The sequence below is a fragment of the Eulemur rufifrons genome, chromosome 28 (genome assembly GCF_041146395.1).
Source record: "Eulemur rufifrons isolate Redbay chromosome 28, OSU_ERuf_1, whole genome shotgun sequence".
Classification (NCBI taxonomy): Eukaryota; Metazoa; Chordata; class Mammalia; order Primates; family Lemuridae; genus Eulemur; species Eulemur rufifrons.
In genome coordinates this window covers 28,343,194-28,358,607 of record NC_091010.1, presented here as the reverse complement: position 1 = coordinate 28,358,607, position 15,414 = coordinate 28,343,194, and the positions used below count along the sequence as shown (strand labels likewise).

At 41.9% G+C, this 15,414-nt stretch overlaps 1 protein-coding gene across 2 annotated transcripts in view; it reads left to right on the top strand.

The window, feature by feature from the left end:
* ARID5B (AT-rich interaction domain 5B) overlaps positions 1-12,280 on the top strand; it is a 176,684-nt gene extending 164,404 nt beyond the window's left edge. For both annotated transcript variants that reach the window (XM_069460027.1, XM_069460028.1), the window contains 2 exons: positions 2,239-2,437; positions 6,187-12,280. In XM_069460027.1, coding sequence (XP_069316128.1) covers positions 2,239-2,437; positions 6,187-8,352 — 2,365 coding nt within the window. In that variant the 3' untranslated portion in view covers positions 8,353-12,280. The remainder of the gene's footprint in view (positions 1-2,238; positions 2,438-6,186) is intronic.
* The last annotated feature ends 3,134 nt before the right edge of the window (positions 12,281-15,414 follow it).

The following is a 15,414-nucleotide window of genomic DNA, read 5'->3' as shown; positions in this document are numbered from 1 at the left end:
AGTTCCCATGGCAACAAAACAAAAGTAAAAACAAACCTATCTGTCCCAACAATAAAATATGTTTTCATTAAAGTCCATTTAAAAGATTTTTTCCAGTTTGAAATATTCAATGCATTTTGCTCCCAGACAAAAATCCCCAACCTGCTGATATTGAAGGGGATAAAAGTCCCTGTTAGAACCAGGCAGATAAAAGGAATTGGGGGGAATATTGAGGACTTCACAGATGAGATGGAATAAATTCAAGTATGAACAAGATTGCTTTTTTCTCTCTTCTTCTGCTTAGTTATGCTTTTTATTATATAAACATTAACTGTAATATTACAGTGGGAAGCAGGTATTTGGCAGCCATATATTATTTTAGTAAGTCTACACAGAGAGAGCAGTTTCCAGTTTTAGCAGCTGTAACATGTTTAAACTCAGTTTGTAATGGGATCTGAAGATAACTATTCCCCATGGGCTGTGTTGATCTTCGTGGCTGGCCCACTGCCAGATGTAGGGCTCCAAAGTATTATTCATGCCTCCTCGCACATACCTTGTCCGAGCATGCTCAGTAAATGAATTTTGTTTCTAATATGCTATAAATTAAGATTTGATTTTCCCATAATTTTCTTGGTATTTTATTAAAGAATGAAATATTATGATCACAAATGTCCCCCATGCCCATACTCGCAAACCGGAACCCCTCGTGTGTGGTTAAGTAGTTGAGATCCAAATCGCAGAGTTAGAAACCAATTTTAGGATAGCTAACAAATATTCAAACCAAAGAAATTTTTGCCTGGGAGTCTTAGTTTGAAAATAATTAGGATCCCCAATATTTGAACAGATTTATGTTGTTTATAAGCCAAGTACATTTTCTTCATTGAGTCAACTTGTCTTATTTAAAACAAATTATGTTTGCCGTATTAAAGTTCATATTTTTAAGGCTGAGTCTTGTATTAATCCCACAGTGAGTCATTAATCATACCAAATGCATTATAAAAACTTTAATCACTGAAGTTGAAACTGAGATTGTAATGCAATCCATCCCTTTTAATTACATCAGCTATTTTTCCCTTTCAGATAAAGAGCTACGTCGCAAAGGGAAAACAGATTAAAACCAGAGCTGTTTGATGTTTCTCTTTTTAGAGCATTTTTATGTACTTTGCTTAAAAAAAAATTATATAATTAAAATGCTCGAAATCTGCTGCCCCTCTGATTTTTGCGGCTTGAGTAGTCTGTCCATTTTCCTTCTCACTGGGGCCCTCTTTTACTTGGCACCCTAAAACAGAACTCCTCCTACTGGAGTCACCTGCCCCCTCAACACTGATGGCAATGAAACAGCTCTCTCTCTGCCATGCTGTGCTTGCCATGCACCTTTTTATCTTAAGTGTTTGGTCTGCACTTTGACTTGAATCAAAATAAAAACTTTGGAAATGGGCAGAACTAAGTTCAAATTCCCCCTCTAACAAATGATGTGACTCTTAGAAAAATTGTTTAACCTTTTTGGACCTCAGTTGCCTGATACGTTAAAAAGGGAACAATAATAATAATATTACTTTATAGGGATGTTGTGGAGATTACATGAAATCATCTTTGTAATGTACCTGGCACAACGTAATACCCACTAGAATGTAAGCTTAATGAGGCCAGGGGCATTTGAATGTTTTGTTCACTGCTGTTTCTTACTGCCTAGAACACTACCTGGTGCATAGTAGGTGCTCAATAAGTAGCTGTTGATAGAATGGTAAATAGACAGCAGCTATCATTATTGTCTGTGGTCCCCAAGCCCCAGATTAAGGAGTTGCCAGTCTGTGGCCTTTTAGGAACTGGCTGCCTGAGCTCCTCTTCCTGCCCCCCACCCCACCCCCAGTCCACGGAAAAATTGTCTTCCATGAAACCAGTCCCTGGTGCCAAAAAGGCTGGGGACTGATTATTGTTGTGATGTTGTTGGCACTTAGCCAAGTGCCATGGGCAGTGATGACGTTAACATTAGATGCTTCCATTGGTATCCTTGGTAAATGAACCCACAAAACCAAAAAGAGGTCTTGCAGAGAAATGTATAAGTTACCAAGTAACTGATTTTGACCAAGAAAGTAGATCACTAAACTGTGGAGTAAGTTTCTAGAAGTGCATCAGCATCATTGGGGATGAAGTCATTCAATAAGTTGCTTGTATTCAAAAAAAGAAAGTAAACTTCCATAGCATTGATGCTGCTGGAATTACCTAACTGACTGATCCTCTCTTCTGCTATCCTTTTAGATTAATCCTACCATATGAAAGGTTTATTAAAGGAGAGGAAGACAAGCCCCTTCCTCCAATCAAACCTCGGAAACAGGAGAACAGTTCACAGGAAAATGAGAACAAAACAAAAGTATCAGGAACCAAACGCATCAAACATGAAATGCCTAAGAGCAAGAAAGAAAAAGAGAATGCCCCAAAGCCCCAGGATGCTTCAGAGGTGAGTTGCTTCGCTGCACAGAAATAGCTCTATGAGACATATCCTGCCTTGAGGTATTCTGGAAGCCTGAATCCACAGCTGTATCCTTGCTCAGTTGCGTGGTTAGATTAAGAAATCAAAAAATCTAAGCTTCACAGTTCCCCAAATAGTTCCCCAACTCCTAAAAACCTTTCAGTTTGTTCAGGAGCTGAAATGCAATGCATGGTATTGAATGGGGTAGGCCAATAATAGAATCTAGAAGAAAGATGAAAACATCCAGTAGAAAACTGATAGCAGGGCTGGGCACGGTGGCTCATGCCTCTAATCCCAGTGTTTCGGGAGGACAAGGAAAGAAAATTGCTTGAGGCCAAGAGTTTGAGTGCAGCCTGGGAAACATAGTGAGACCCTGACTCTACCAAAAAAAAATTAAAAATTAGCCAGGTGTGCATACACTTGTAGTCCTAGCTACTCCGTAGGCTAAGGCTGAAGGGTCGCTTGAGCCTAGGAGCTCGAGGTTACAGTGAGCTATGATTGTGTGCCATTGCACTCCAGCTTGGGTAAGAGACCCTGTCTTTAAAAAAATAAAAAAGAAAAGAAAACTGATAGCAAGTGCTCAGACTTTTAGAGAAGGAGCAAGAGCTACAGCTCTCTAAAATCAAGAGATTCCATTGTGAAATGTGGTTTCTTGGCCATTTATTTCATGGCCAATCTATCTGAGGAATTGGTGTGACTTTAAATGGTGTGACATGCTTTGGGGGAGTCTAGGAAAGAGGGACATGGGAATCAACAGGCTCTTTCTCTGCAGGACTCTCCTGAAAATTTTAGAGATGTGTTTGTCTTCCATAACCTCTGTGCAACGGCCTTGGGTCAAGACCAATTTAGAAATATCATAAGTGCATATTATTTATAGGGGAATTTTGAAAATGGTTACTCTGAAACCATTATTATCTCTCATATTAACAGGTAGTTTCTGAACCTTTTAAAACAAGCCCCAGCTACCCACAACCCCCAACAGCCCTTTTGTAGAAGCCATTACCATCAGCTTATAGCCAGTCATGTAGGCTGATCTGGGCTCTGTTTCAACATGAATAATAAAAAACCTTGCTGCCCATAAAAAAACTTAGCAGCCACATTTGGAGACAGCATGTTCTAGGATTCAACCCTAGAGGGAATTTTGGTGCTAATATTAAATACCCCCTAAAAATCAGCTTTATAATGAACACATAAGAGACTCCCTAATTAAACACTGGCTTAAAACACACACACACACACACACACACACACACACACAGACCCAACCTCCTATTCAGACATTAAGTCACCAAACTGACTTCTATATGAGAAGATAGTGTTAATAGCAAGAGGAGAATTTTAGTTTTTGTTTTTAAGTTTCATAACTATTTTAAGCTCTAGTAATTAAAAGAAGGGGCAGGGGGAAGATGATGTAGATTTTTAAACATCTGCAAGCTTGCAACATAAAAGGCCAAAAGCAAATTCCAAGTTAAGACTTACATTTCATTTTTCCTTTATTCTGTTAGCCTGGTGATTTATTTTAGGGATTCAGATCAGTGAGTTCTGTTACCTACCATATGTATAGTGTTGCCAGAGTACCAGGGGACAAACTGAAGACCAAAGGGCCAGCTGACCTTTGAATGACTCCACTTTGGGGATGGAGTTTGAGGTGGTAGGTTTGGGAGGTTGTGGCTGGAATCTTAGCGTCCATCGTCTTTGGAGATGACCATTCCCAAGAGTGGAGCCCTACTCCCTGAGTCCATAGAACCCCTTAAAACTGTTAGGCTGTCTCTTCCATGTAGGCCCCAACTGTTCCCTTCGGGGACCTGTGAGTGTCTTAGATTTCAAAAGTTGTCACGATGAGGTATCTCAGCTTCATGGAATCCCCACCCTCTCTGAGGTTGACCTTGTAGTAAGAACCACTCCCCACTTCTAACATAGACCTATGTTATTGGCCAGGTATATTCTTTCTCAATGACTGTGTTGGGGATTTTTGGTTTGGATTTCATTGTTGTCATTGTTGTTTTCATTGTTTTTAATTTTTGGTGTTTTCAGTATGAACACAGTGAACACAATGGAGATAGGAAGGGTAATAAACCCCTTCTAGTCAAACCCACTATATTCGGGTAATTGGATTGCAAGGCACCTGGTAGGAAGGTAACATCTAATATACTAAAGCAGATCATAGAATGTCATCCTAAAAAAAGGGTATTTTCTTTTTTTCTGCCCAGCTTTTCAAAGTCCTAAACCAGTGTTATAACCAGAAGGATGGGCCTCTGATATAACTGAAGGCCTAGGTCATAGAAACTTCAGTGGGGCCAAGCGTCCCCATCACCCCACAGCAAACTCTAGCTACATAAGAAACTAACAATTAAATGCAGTTTGCCTTTCTCCCTTCCCTTACTCATTTTTCCCTATTTTCATGTAGTGTATAAGCTCAAGAGACTGATGATAATTACTAATCTAGAACAAGTAATGATGTTTGTTTGTACCAGAAAAGGCAGCTATTACTACCAAAAATAAAAAATAAAAAAGATATGAAGCTAAGCAAAGGCATTCAGGTACAACTCATCCCTAAAAAGCAGGCATATCTTTAAGTGGATTTGAGGAGAAATATCTATGAAATGGGCATGATTCCCTAAAATTTTTGTTCGTATGTATCCCTAAACCAGCATCCTCGATCTCATCTAAAGATGCCAGTGTGGCTGACACTTCTTTTTTTTTAACAGAAAAGAACAAAGTTCAAGGGATGAGCTGGGGGTGGGGGGAGACCAGCCCAACATAGCTGTTTTGTGACTGTTGTATTGAGACATGTCAGGGCAGAAGGACAGCAGTTTTGAAAGGGCTTGTCAGCCAGCTGGGTCACAGATGGAAAGTTAAGATGACCTTTTAAGGTCACCATTTACACAGCTACATAAGGCAATTTAAATGAGTCGAATTGTGACCACAACTTCTGTCAGTAGGGGTAGATAAAGAGTGTCCATCTCATTGACTGTAATTTATTTCATTGAACAGAAAAGCTGTATTTGTGGTGGCACCCACTGCCTGAATTTTAACAACTTTATTGTTGGCTTTAATAGAAATGTAGTTTGCTACAGCCTAGAAGGACCGAGAACGTCCTCAGTCCCTCAGGTAGACAGGCTGTCATTGCATCTGCATACTTCTTCAATATTTTAGCATTATCTACATGTCACTTGGCACTGAGTAGAAATTATTAACATTTGAGCATCACTAATTTTCAATGCATTATATTGAACACATTAGGAAGGAATTTGCCCTTTCCAAAAAAGGCAAGGAGTTACAGTAAGTTTGTTATTTATTGTTGACACAGGGTTGGTTGGATTTTTGAAAGAGAGATGCTTAAAAAATATCTTTCTCAGGAGTGTCATAAAACACAACATGTAATTTAAAACCCATTTGGATAATTGACTGATTTGACAAGAAGACAACCTTAGAATTAAACTATATATTAGAATCAGGAGTGATATGATTGTATACCATCAGTACATAACACTTTGCTATTTTGATAGGTGTCTCATAAGGGACTGAAGCGAATATGCATATTTCCCCTAATGTTTCTGTAATTTAGATTTCTTTGTTTAGAGCCATGATTGAGGAGTAATAAAGCTTTACAGAAGCTCCATGAGCTGATTGACAAGCCTGTTTTCAAGAAAAACTACTGTGCGTAATACTGTATTTCATAGCAAAGGATGTCAGTGTGTTTGATTTTTCTTCTGTCTTTTGAAATATTTTATCAGGTTTCATCAGAGCAAGAGAAAGAACAAGAGACCCTAAGCCAGAAAAGCATCCCTGAGCCTCTCCCAGCGGCAGACATAAAGAAAAAAATGGAAGGGTACCAGGATTTTGCAGTGAGGCCCCTGGCGTCCAGAGCAGACCCAGAAAAGGACAGTGAAACCGACCAAGGTTCCAACAGCGAGAAGGCAGCAGAGGAGGCGGGAGAGAAGGGGCCTGCACCTCGGCCCCCAAGTGCTCCTCTGGTCCCTGAAAGGGATCCAGCTTTGGTCCCTGGGGCAGGTAAACAGTCACTCACCTCTCCCAATGCCCTGGTGGACTCCAAACAAGAATCCAAACCCTGCTGTTTTACAGAGAGTTCTGAAAATGACCTCCAAGAAGCATCCTTTCCCAGCTACCCCGCCACGCAGCCACCACTGGCCAACCAGAATGAGATGGAGGATGACAAACTGCCCGCGATGGCAGATTACATCGCCAACTGCACTGTGAAGGTGGACCAGCTGGGCAGCGATGACATCCACAATGCACTAAAGCAGACCCCGAAGGTCCTTGTGGTCCAGTCATTTGACATGTTCAAAGACAAAGACCTGACTGGGCCCATGAACGAAAACCATGGACTTAACTACACACCCCTGCTCTACTCAAGGGGCAACCCAGGCATCATGTCCCCACTGGCCAAGAAAAAGCTTCTGTCCCAAGTGAGCGGGGCCGGCCTCTCCAGCAGCTACCCCTATGGTTCCCCACCCCCTTTGATCAGCAAAAAGAAACTGATTGCCAGGGATGACTTGTGTTCAGGCTTGTCCCAGGCCCACCACGGCCAGAGCGCTGACCACATGGCGGTCAGCAGACCATCGGTGATTCAGCACGTGCAGAGTTTCAAAAGCAAGCCCTCGGAAGACAGGAAGAGCATCAATGACATTTTTAAGCATGAGAAGCTGAGTCGATCTGATCCCCACCGCTGCAGCTTCTCCAAGCATCACCTTAACCCCCTTGCTGACTCGTATGTCCTGAAGCAAGAAATTCAGGAGGGCAAGGACAAACTGTTGGAGAAAAGGGCACTCCCCCATTCCCACGTGCCTAGCTTCCTGGCAGACTTCTACTCGTCCCCTCATCTCCACAGCCTCTATAGACACACTGAACACCATCTTCACAATGAACAGACATCCAAGTACCCTGCCAGGGACATGTACAGAGAATCGGAAAACAGTTCTTTTCCTTCCCACAAACACCAAGAAAAGCTCCATGTAAATTATCTCGCGTCTCTGCATCTGCAAGATAAAAAGTCAGCTGCAGCAGAAGCCTCTACGGATGACCAGCCGACGGATCTGAGCCTCCCCAAGAACCTGCACAAACCCACCGGCAAGGTCCTGGGCCTGGCCCACTCGGCCCCAGGGCCCCAGGAGAGCAAAGGCGTCCCCCAGTTCCAGGTCATAAGCAGCCAGAGTCGAGACTGTCACCCCAAAGCCTGTCGGGTATCGCCCATGACCATGTCGGCCCCTAAAAAATATCCCGAATCACTTTCAAGATCAGGAAAATCTCACCATGTGAGACTGGAGAATTTCAGGAAGATGGAAGGCATGGTGCACCCCATCCTGCACCGGAAAATGAGCCCGCAGAACATTGGCGCAGCGCGGCCAATAAAGCGCAGCCTGGAGGATTTGGACCTCGTGATTGCCGGGAAAAAGGCCCGGGCCGTGTCTCCCCTGGACCCGTCCAAGGAGGTCTCTGGGAAGGAGAAGACCTCCGAGCAGGAGAGCGAAGGCAGCAAGGCAGCGCACGGTGGGCATCCCGGGGGCGGATCAGAAGGCCACAAGCTTCCCCTCTCCTCCCCTATCTTCCCAGGTCTGTATTCCGGGAGCCTGTGTAACTCGGGCCTCAATTCCAGGCTCCCGGCTGGGTATTCTCATTCTCTGCAGTACTTGAAAAACCAGACTGTGCTTTCTCCGCTCATGCAACCCCTGGCTTTCCATTCGCTTGTGATGCAAAGAGGAATTTTTACGTCGCCGACAAATTCTCAGCAGCTGTACAGACACTTGGCTGCGGCCACACCTGTAGGAAGTTCGTACGGGGACCTTTTGCACAACAGCATTTACCCTTTAGCTGCTATAAATCCTCAAGCTGCCTTTCCATCTTCCCAGCTGTCGTCTGTACACCCCAGCACAAAACTGTAGGCCCAGCAGCCCAGAGCAGGGGGCTAGCAGAGCTTCACTCCTTACCCTGGAGTGATGGCTTGTAGAATTAGAAGTCAGTTTTTCTTCTAATCTGGGGGTACGATCAGTCCCAGCTGTAGGGGCCGAGAGGGGAGGTGAACATGCCTCATTTTTCTGGGACAACTCCAGCCTTGGCTGGTCAGTCTTGACCCCCTTCCAACACGGATGGATGCCCTGGCACCTCCAGATTATTCACTTTGCATGTGGGCCTTGTGAAGGGATTTGTGTATATCCAGGAAGAACTTAGAGGACCCCATCTGAGTTCGATGGTCAGGAAACAATCTAGGCAAAAAAAAGGGAGGCAGGCATTTCAAAGGAAGGGGCGAGGAAGACTGGCCAACAGGCGCCAAGGGATGCCCCTCTTTTCTTAAAACTCTCCAAGGTTCAATCAATGCAATGTATAGTGAACTTCAATAGATCTTTCATTTTGACACTATTAAACAATCCAGAGAAGTAAACACTGTTCAATTGACTGTATATATTTGCTTCTTAAAACTACCAGTATCACTGTTTGCTTACCTAATTTATATGCAGGTAGTTCCATTTTCTCCCAGTTCCTTCTTGTCTTTTTTTTTTTTTTTTTTTAATTAAACAGTATCCCTTTTGTTTGCAAGTCTTTTTTGTTTTTGGTTTTGTTCTGTTTTAAAGGCTGACTGACTGTCCTAGTTGTTGATGTGTGTTTGTACTTTTTCCACATCTTATTTTGAGCAGCTTTGGGTGGTAAAGTTATTGTTTACAAATTGAAGCAACTGATTTCAGTGGAACAAATGAAAAAGAAACAGTCGAGCACACAATAGTGCAAAGAACGTTCCTTTGCAGATCCGCAACTTAAGGATTTTGTTCCTCATAAATGGCATAGTTGAAAGAGCTTATACACTGCTTACCCGGCCAAATGCTTTGCTTTGAAGTATTGGGTTATGTGAAAATATTGAGCATTGTACTTACCTTATCTAGGCTGTGAAACTGTCCTACATACCAGAGGAATCATAAAAACAAAAACCTCACTGGCAGCAAGCTGCCGAATAACAACAGAGTCTAGAAGACATATTTGTGGGCTGCACAGATATTTTAGGAATTTCAGAAATTAGAACAGGAGCCAAAATGATTTACATTGGTGTTGGCACTGATCCCTTTAAATGGTCTGGGAAAGGGGGTTGGGAAGAGGATGGAGCTCAGCTATCAGAAGAGGAGCAGCTGAAGTCCTCCCAGCTTCTCTGGGCCTCTGTCTTTTGAGTAATGAGTAGTCACGTTGCTTTCATCAAGTTGGTTTTTTGTCATTCCCAAGAAGAATCTCCCAGGCCACATCTTTGGGGATAATTGGCATACTGGATTAGCCATCTCACAAGAAAGTCATCCTCGTAGGGTTTATGGGGCATGAGTTTCGTGTGTGTGCACACACGTAAGGTGGTTTGTGTCTTGTTTTTAACCACCTGGCAATACAGTATGCTTTATGATTTTTTTTATTGTTGGAAATAAATGATCAAGCTGTTCAAGCAGTCAAAAGAGGTGGAGAATGCCCATGGTCATTCTTGCCACTTTATTCCTTTTGCTACCGGGATGTACCATCAGGGTGGATGCATTTTCTAATCCTGTTAAAGGTCAATGGATACAGAGAGTGGATTTTCTTCCCAAGTCCCATCCCTGCTGAAGACTGCTTGGATGAACTCCCCAGGCCACTTTCTCCCTCCCCCAACACTACCAGTAGACTTTAGAACCATAGTTATCCAAGTCTTTTACCTCTGAGATATTTAATTCTATGAAAATTGATGACAATTTTCAACTTCTAAATAGGTAACTCGACTGCAAAATAATCAAAAACTGATAACAGTGAAACTGCGGCTCGTAAACAAAGCCATGCATGCCGTGCATTTGTATTGAAATGTCTCCATGATATGAAGCCAAATATTCCATGTAACATACTTAATATCCAAAGGTGGAAACAAAAGAATGTAGAGATCCAGTGTTAAGAGTTCCATTTGCTTCAATTAATTATTTACCTTCCTGTGGAATAATATATATATATATATTTAATAGTACCATAGGTAGACTAGTAGAATTTAGATTATAAATGTGTGAGTGCAGATTATCCTGCTATTGCACAAGATAGAGGGGGGGAAAAAATCTCAAATTCCAGCTGGCAAAATGTTAGCCAGGACACATGTATGAAAGTTGCACTAGTTGGAATGGTCACAGAATCAGAGGACGTGGAAGAAAAAGGAAACTCCGGTGGTTCTGCAGCAGACATGGGCTAGATCGTACTTGGTTTCTGTGAGTTCATTTCTCAAAAAAAAAAAAAAAAAGAAAAAAGGTGGGGAGAGGTCTGTCCCCGGCGGAGCTCACCTATCTATTTGTAATATGGGGCATTTGTTTTCCCCACTGCAATGATTTCAGTCTGGTTTCATCATGTTGGAATTCGATCACACCATTTTCAAACAATGTTAACATAGTCCAGCTTTTGTTTTTCTCATCTCTTCCGAGAGGAGACTCACTGTTTCTGTCCGAGGAAGCTCATACCCTCAGCAGAACATCAGGACGAATAAAGAGAAATAGGGGTACACATTCCCAACAGAAGCAGTGTGTTATTTGTTTTAAAACTCCGAACAGAGATCTTGGAAATCTGTCAAAAAGACCATTGAATTCTTCATTGGCTGAGAACTACGTTTTTAAAAAGTCTTAATAGGGCTTTGTTTGCATTGTTTGAGTTCAAGGGGTCTTATTATTGAATGGAATTGCACAAACCTTTCTTTGTGCAGTCAAACCATTGTTATTGGTAGTTCTGTAAAGGAAACTGTGGAATCTAATTGGCAATGGAGTCATAAATCTATTTACTGAGTATGGCTTCCAAGAAATGTTGCAATTCAAAATGCACTAAGTCTGTGATTTATTGGAGATTTGGAGATTCTGAATAATATTTTTTACAAACCTTTCCATGCAATTTCTGGTTTAACTTTTGGCAACTCAATAAAAAAAATAATGATAATAAAAAAAAACAGCCCAACAGAGTTTCAGAATTAAGTATTCTCCTAGTAAGTGATTCGAACTTGTAATATTTGCCACAGGACTGACTTATTTATTTACTAGCTAGAAGCTCTTAAGTTCACTTGTTTATCAGGGCATATACAGAAGGGTTTGTTAAAACTCAATGTTGACTTTACAACTTTCTGACCTGGTGCATGAATTCTCAAGTACTGTATTTCACTGTGTTGGTGTGTCTGATGGAAATTTTGAGGTGGTCCCACAAAAATATTTTATGTAGTGTGCCTTCAAAGAGAACCATTTATTTCTCTTCTTCACTTATTGTCCCACAAAGTCACATTTGGTGGTGGTCAGCCAAGTCCCATCTGGTCTAGTTTTACTCTTGTCCCAATTTTAAAGAGAAATGGGAACGATTTCGCCCTGGTGAGACCCACACCATTGCAATGATTATCTTGAGCACTTAAAAGTCCAGTGTTGGCTGTTGGTGTATTTGATATTCTGCTTGTCTCCCCATGGTTGAAATATGTCTGAAGAATAGCAGCATAATCTCTTGGCTGTTTATACTTTTTTAAACTTTCCTGTGTTGTAAATATTGTATACTTTTGGTGATTCCAGCTATGTAACCTCTATGCTCTGTAAGGTGATTATTTGTATATAGCAACATGGCCCAGTGATATTATATAGTTTCCCAATGGAGAGGTTATTGAGTAACCTTTGCATTAGTTTAAACACTACCAGAAGAATGCTGAGCCAACTATAAACACTCAATTTTGTATGTTTTCCAAATTGTACTTATTACTGCTTTTGATACTGTATTACGTGCCAATAGTTTCCCAATCACATAGCAGGCAAGAGATATTTTGTACTTTTTGATCCACTGTAATATTTAATAAAAAATGTTACTATCTGTTTCCTTTTGGGTGTGAGTAATCTGTCACTTCTTCCTGAGGAGCCCTATGACCTCACCAGAGGACTTTCCACCCTGTCATTTCTAAATTGGATAGCAATAATAATGATGACAATGTCTAGGGTGCCCAATTGGCGTACATTATCTCTTCACGACCTCTTGTAGATTTGGTTATACCCATTTTACTGATGAGAAAGGTCGGCTTAGAGAGAGAAATCAACTGAATTGATCTAAGATCACTTGACTAACAAATGGTGGAGTTAGGATTTGAACCCAGGGCTCTTGTCTGTGAACTTCCTTTGTATACCACGCTCCTCTGCTGGCAGATCCCAAACGTTACTGTTTATTTGGTCAAAGATGATTTACTCACGCCTCAATTGCCAGGCATAATGTTAGGAGCTGGGAATACAATGGTAAGTAAAAGGTAAATATTGTCTGTGGGGCTTATAAATCTTACAGGAAAGAGGGTTAATCAAATAGTCACTGTTATAAATGCAAAACCTTAATATGACTGTGTTCCGGGAGAGAGGCGTGTGATGACTAAAATGACCCACAGAGAGGAAGTGGTGACTAAAGTGACACATGATGAGTATGAGTTAACTAGGCAAGAGGGAATTGGGAGAAGAGTAGTTTAAGCACAGGGTACCACGTGTGCAAAGGCCCTGAGGCAGGAACGGGATTGGCTCAATAGAGGAGTTGGGAGGAAAAACCAGTGGAGCATGGTTGCAATGTTGAATGAGTAAAGTTAGGTGAGGTTAGAGAGAGTAGCAGGGGCCAGCCGGGTAGGTCCAGTAGACAAGATTGATCAATTTGGTCTTTATCCTAGGCAAGAAAAGTTCATCTTCTTAAATATCATTATCTGGAGGTTGTGTGAAGGCAGATTGAGAGCATCCTGACATCAAGGTGGTGGGCATTTCGATGGGGATGACTGAAGGGGAGATGGACGCATTTCAGATGTACTCAGAAGGAAGAATGAATGGACTTGGTGATGGATTAAATGGGACAATTAATGGAGGGATGTTCTGGAAATCTAGGAAGTCTAGGAAAATACTCTGCATATTCTCAGGTCTGGGCTTTTTGTTCATAGACCTGATGTGAAGAACAGATATTTCTGATCCTTCCTTCCCTTGATCCTCTGCCTCCACCTCCCCTGGCATTGCTCCGGTTATGTGTTGAAATGAGGCATTCACAAAGTAACACCCTGTGTGCTCCCTACTGAGTGAGTCCCAGAGATGGGGCAGGGACAGGAGTTTGGTCAGTGCCTTGGCTTACGACCAGCATGGCTTTGAATAGACAGGACAGAGAGAGTAGGCTGCTAGCAAGCATGTCACGACAACTCTGGGAGGGCAAGAAAAACACATTTCTGTAACAAACACGGGGCCCTTTTCGCACCGTGGTTGACTCTGAAGGACCCTGCCCAGCCCTCTCAGGTCAGCAGGAGTTGCAGCAACGTGTTAGGACCCTCACCCTCTTCTTCCTGGCTGTCATCCCTTTGCTAATGCAGCACCTACCAAACACAGGAGGAACCCCTTGCCCCACAGTGCCCTGGCCCTCACTCTGATTCATGTATATTTCACCATTTCATGTGACTTGCTACAAGTACATCAACAGAATGTCCTTCCATCCATGACACACTCAGCATCTGTAGATCGTTACCCATTTTTGCCAGGCCTAATTGGCAAATACTGTCCAGAAGGAGGTGCCTTTGCTAAAGATGTCACTCATAGAGCAAAGCAATGACGATGCCCAACGATGTGTTCTAGGAAAGTGGCCAAAGTTGACAAATGTTTCAGGACTGATAGTGACTAGGAAATAGGGGGTTATTTACATCAACAAGTATGTAAGTGGCAGAAGGTGGGAGTAAGGTGGGAGGCGACCTCTAGCCAGGAACATTGTGAAAGAAAGCACAGCCTCCAGGATTGACCTAGGGAATATAGTAAATCACATTAATTTGGGCTTCACTAATTCAGAATCCCTGAATTTTTGAATCTCCAGGCTAATTCCCAAGGCAAATAACGTTCCAAAGCACTTGTTTAACCTGCTTAAAATAACACATTATTTTCAATCATGTTGGCCATAACCACAGGCATTCAGCCAACATAGTAAGAACAAGGTGATCTGTTCCCTGAGGTACCTATGCAGGAACTACTACTATAATTATTGATGAAACTCCCTCTGGAACAGACCTGTCCAACAGAACTTTCTAGAATGTTAGAAATGTTTTATAATTCAGAGTCGTCCAATATTGTAGCCAATGTGGCTACTGAGCACTTGCAATGTGCCCAGTGTGACAGAGGAACTGACTCTTTAATTTTATTTAATTTTTATTCATTTAAATTTAAATAGCCACGTGTGGCTAGTGGTTACTATGTTGGATAGCACTGCCCTAGAAGGTCCAATTGGCCAACGTGCAAATATGGATAGACCCAATTAACAGATAGATCAATATTTGCACATAAACTTTAACATACAAAATAAAACAGGCAATTTTGTGCCTCTTCTCAGCAAAACTTTGTTAATCTAATAGAGGTGACAGCAGATGTAGCACTCTTTTTCATTTATAATGTACACATCGTCAGCATTTAAATACTTATTAAATAAACAGATAAATCATGGAGAAAGTATTAAGAAAAGTCTACACTTACGGCATCTTGTAATACAGCCCTGCTTTCTCTGTTAAATCTGATCATGTGAGGCTTAACTGCAACCTCCAGGAAGGCAGTGAAAGGTTAGATGTGGCATCTTTCAAGCCACCCTGCTTCACTCTATGGTAATTCAACGTTAATCTATGGGGACGGGGAGGGCATTCAGTGCAAGGGACATGACCAGGTGGGCAGAGGAGGATCTAGGGGCCAAGTGTGAGAAATCCACAGCAAACATATTTTGAGTGTCCTGGTCCTAGTTCTTCAAACCTGAATCTGTTACTTTATTTCTCCTTTACACATAATGATAACAACAACTAATGATATTGACTGACAGTTCCATATGTGCCAAACACTGTCTTACGTGGTTGTTTGGAATTAATTCATTTGATCCTCAACATCCCATGATGTAGATACTATATTTATTCCTACTTTACAGTTGAGTAAAACCAGGTGTAATTGAGCTTTTGATAACCAATCAAAATGAGCAGTACCTGC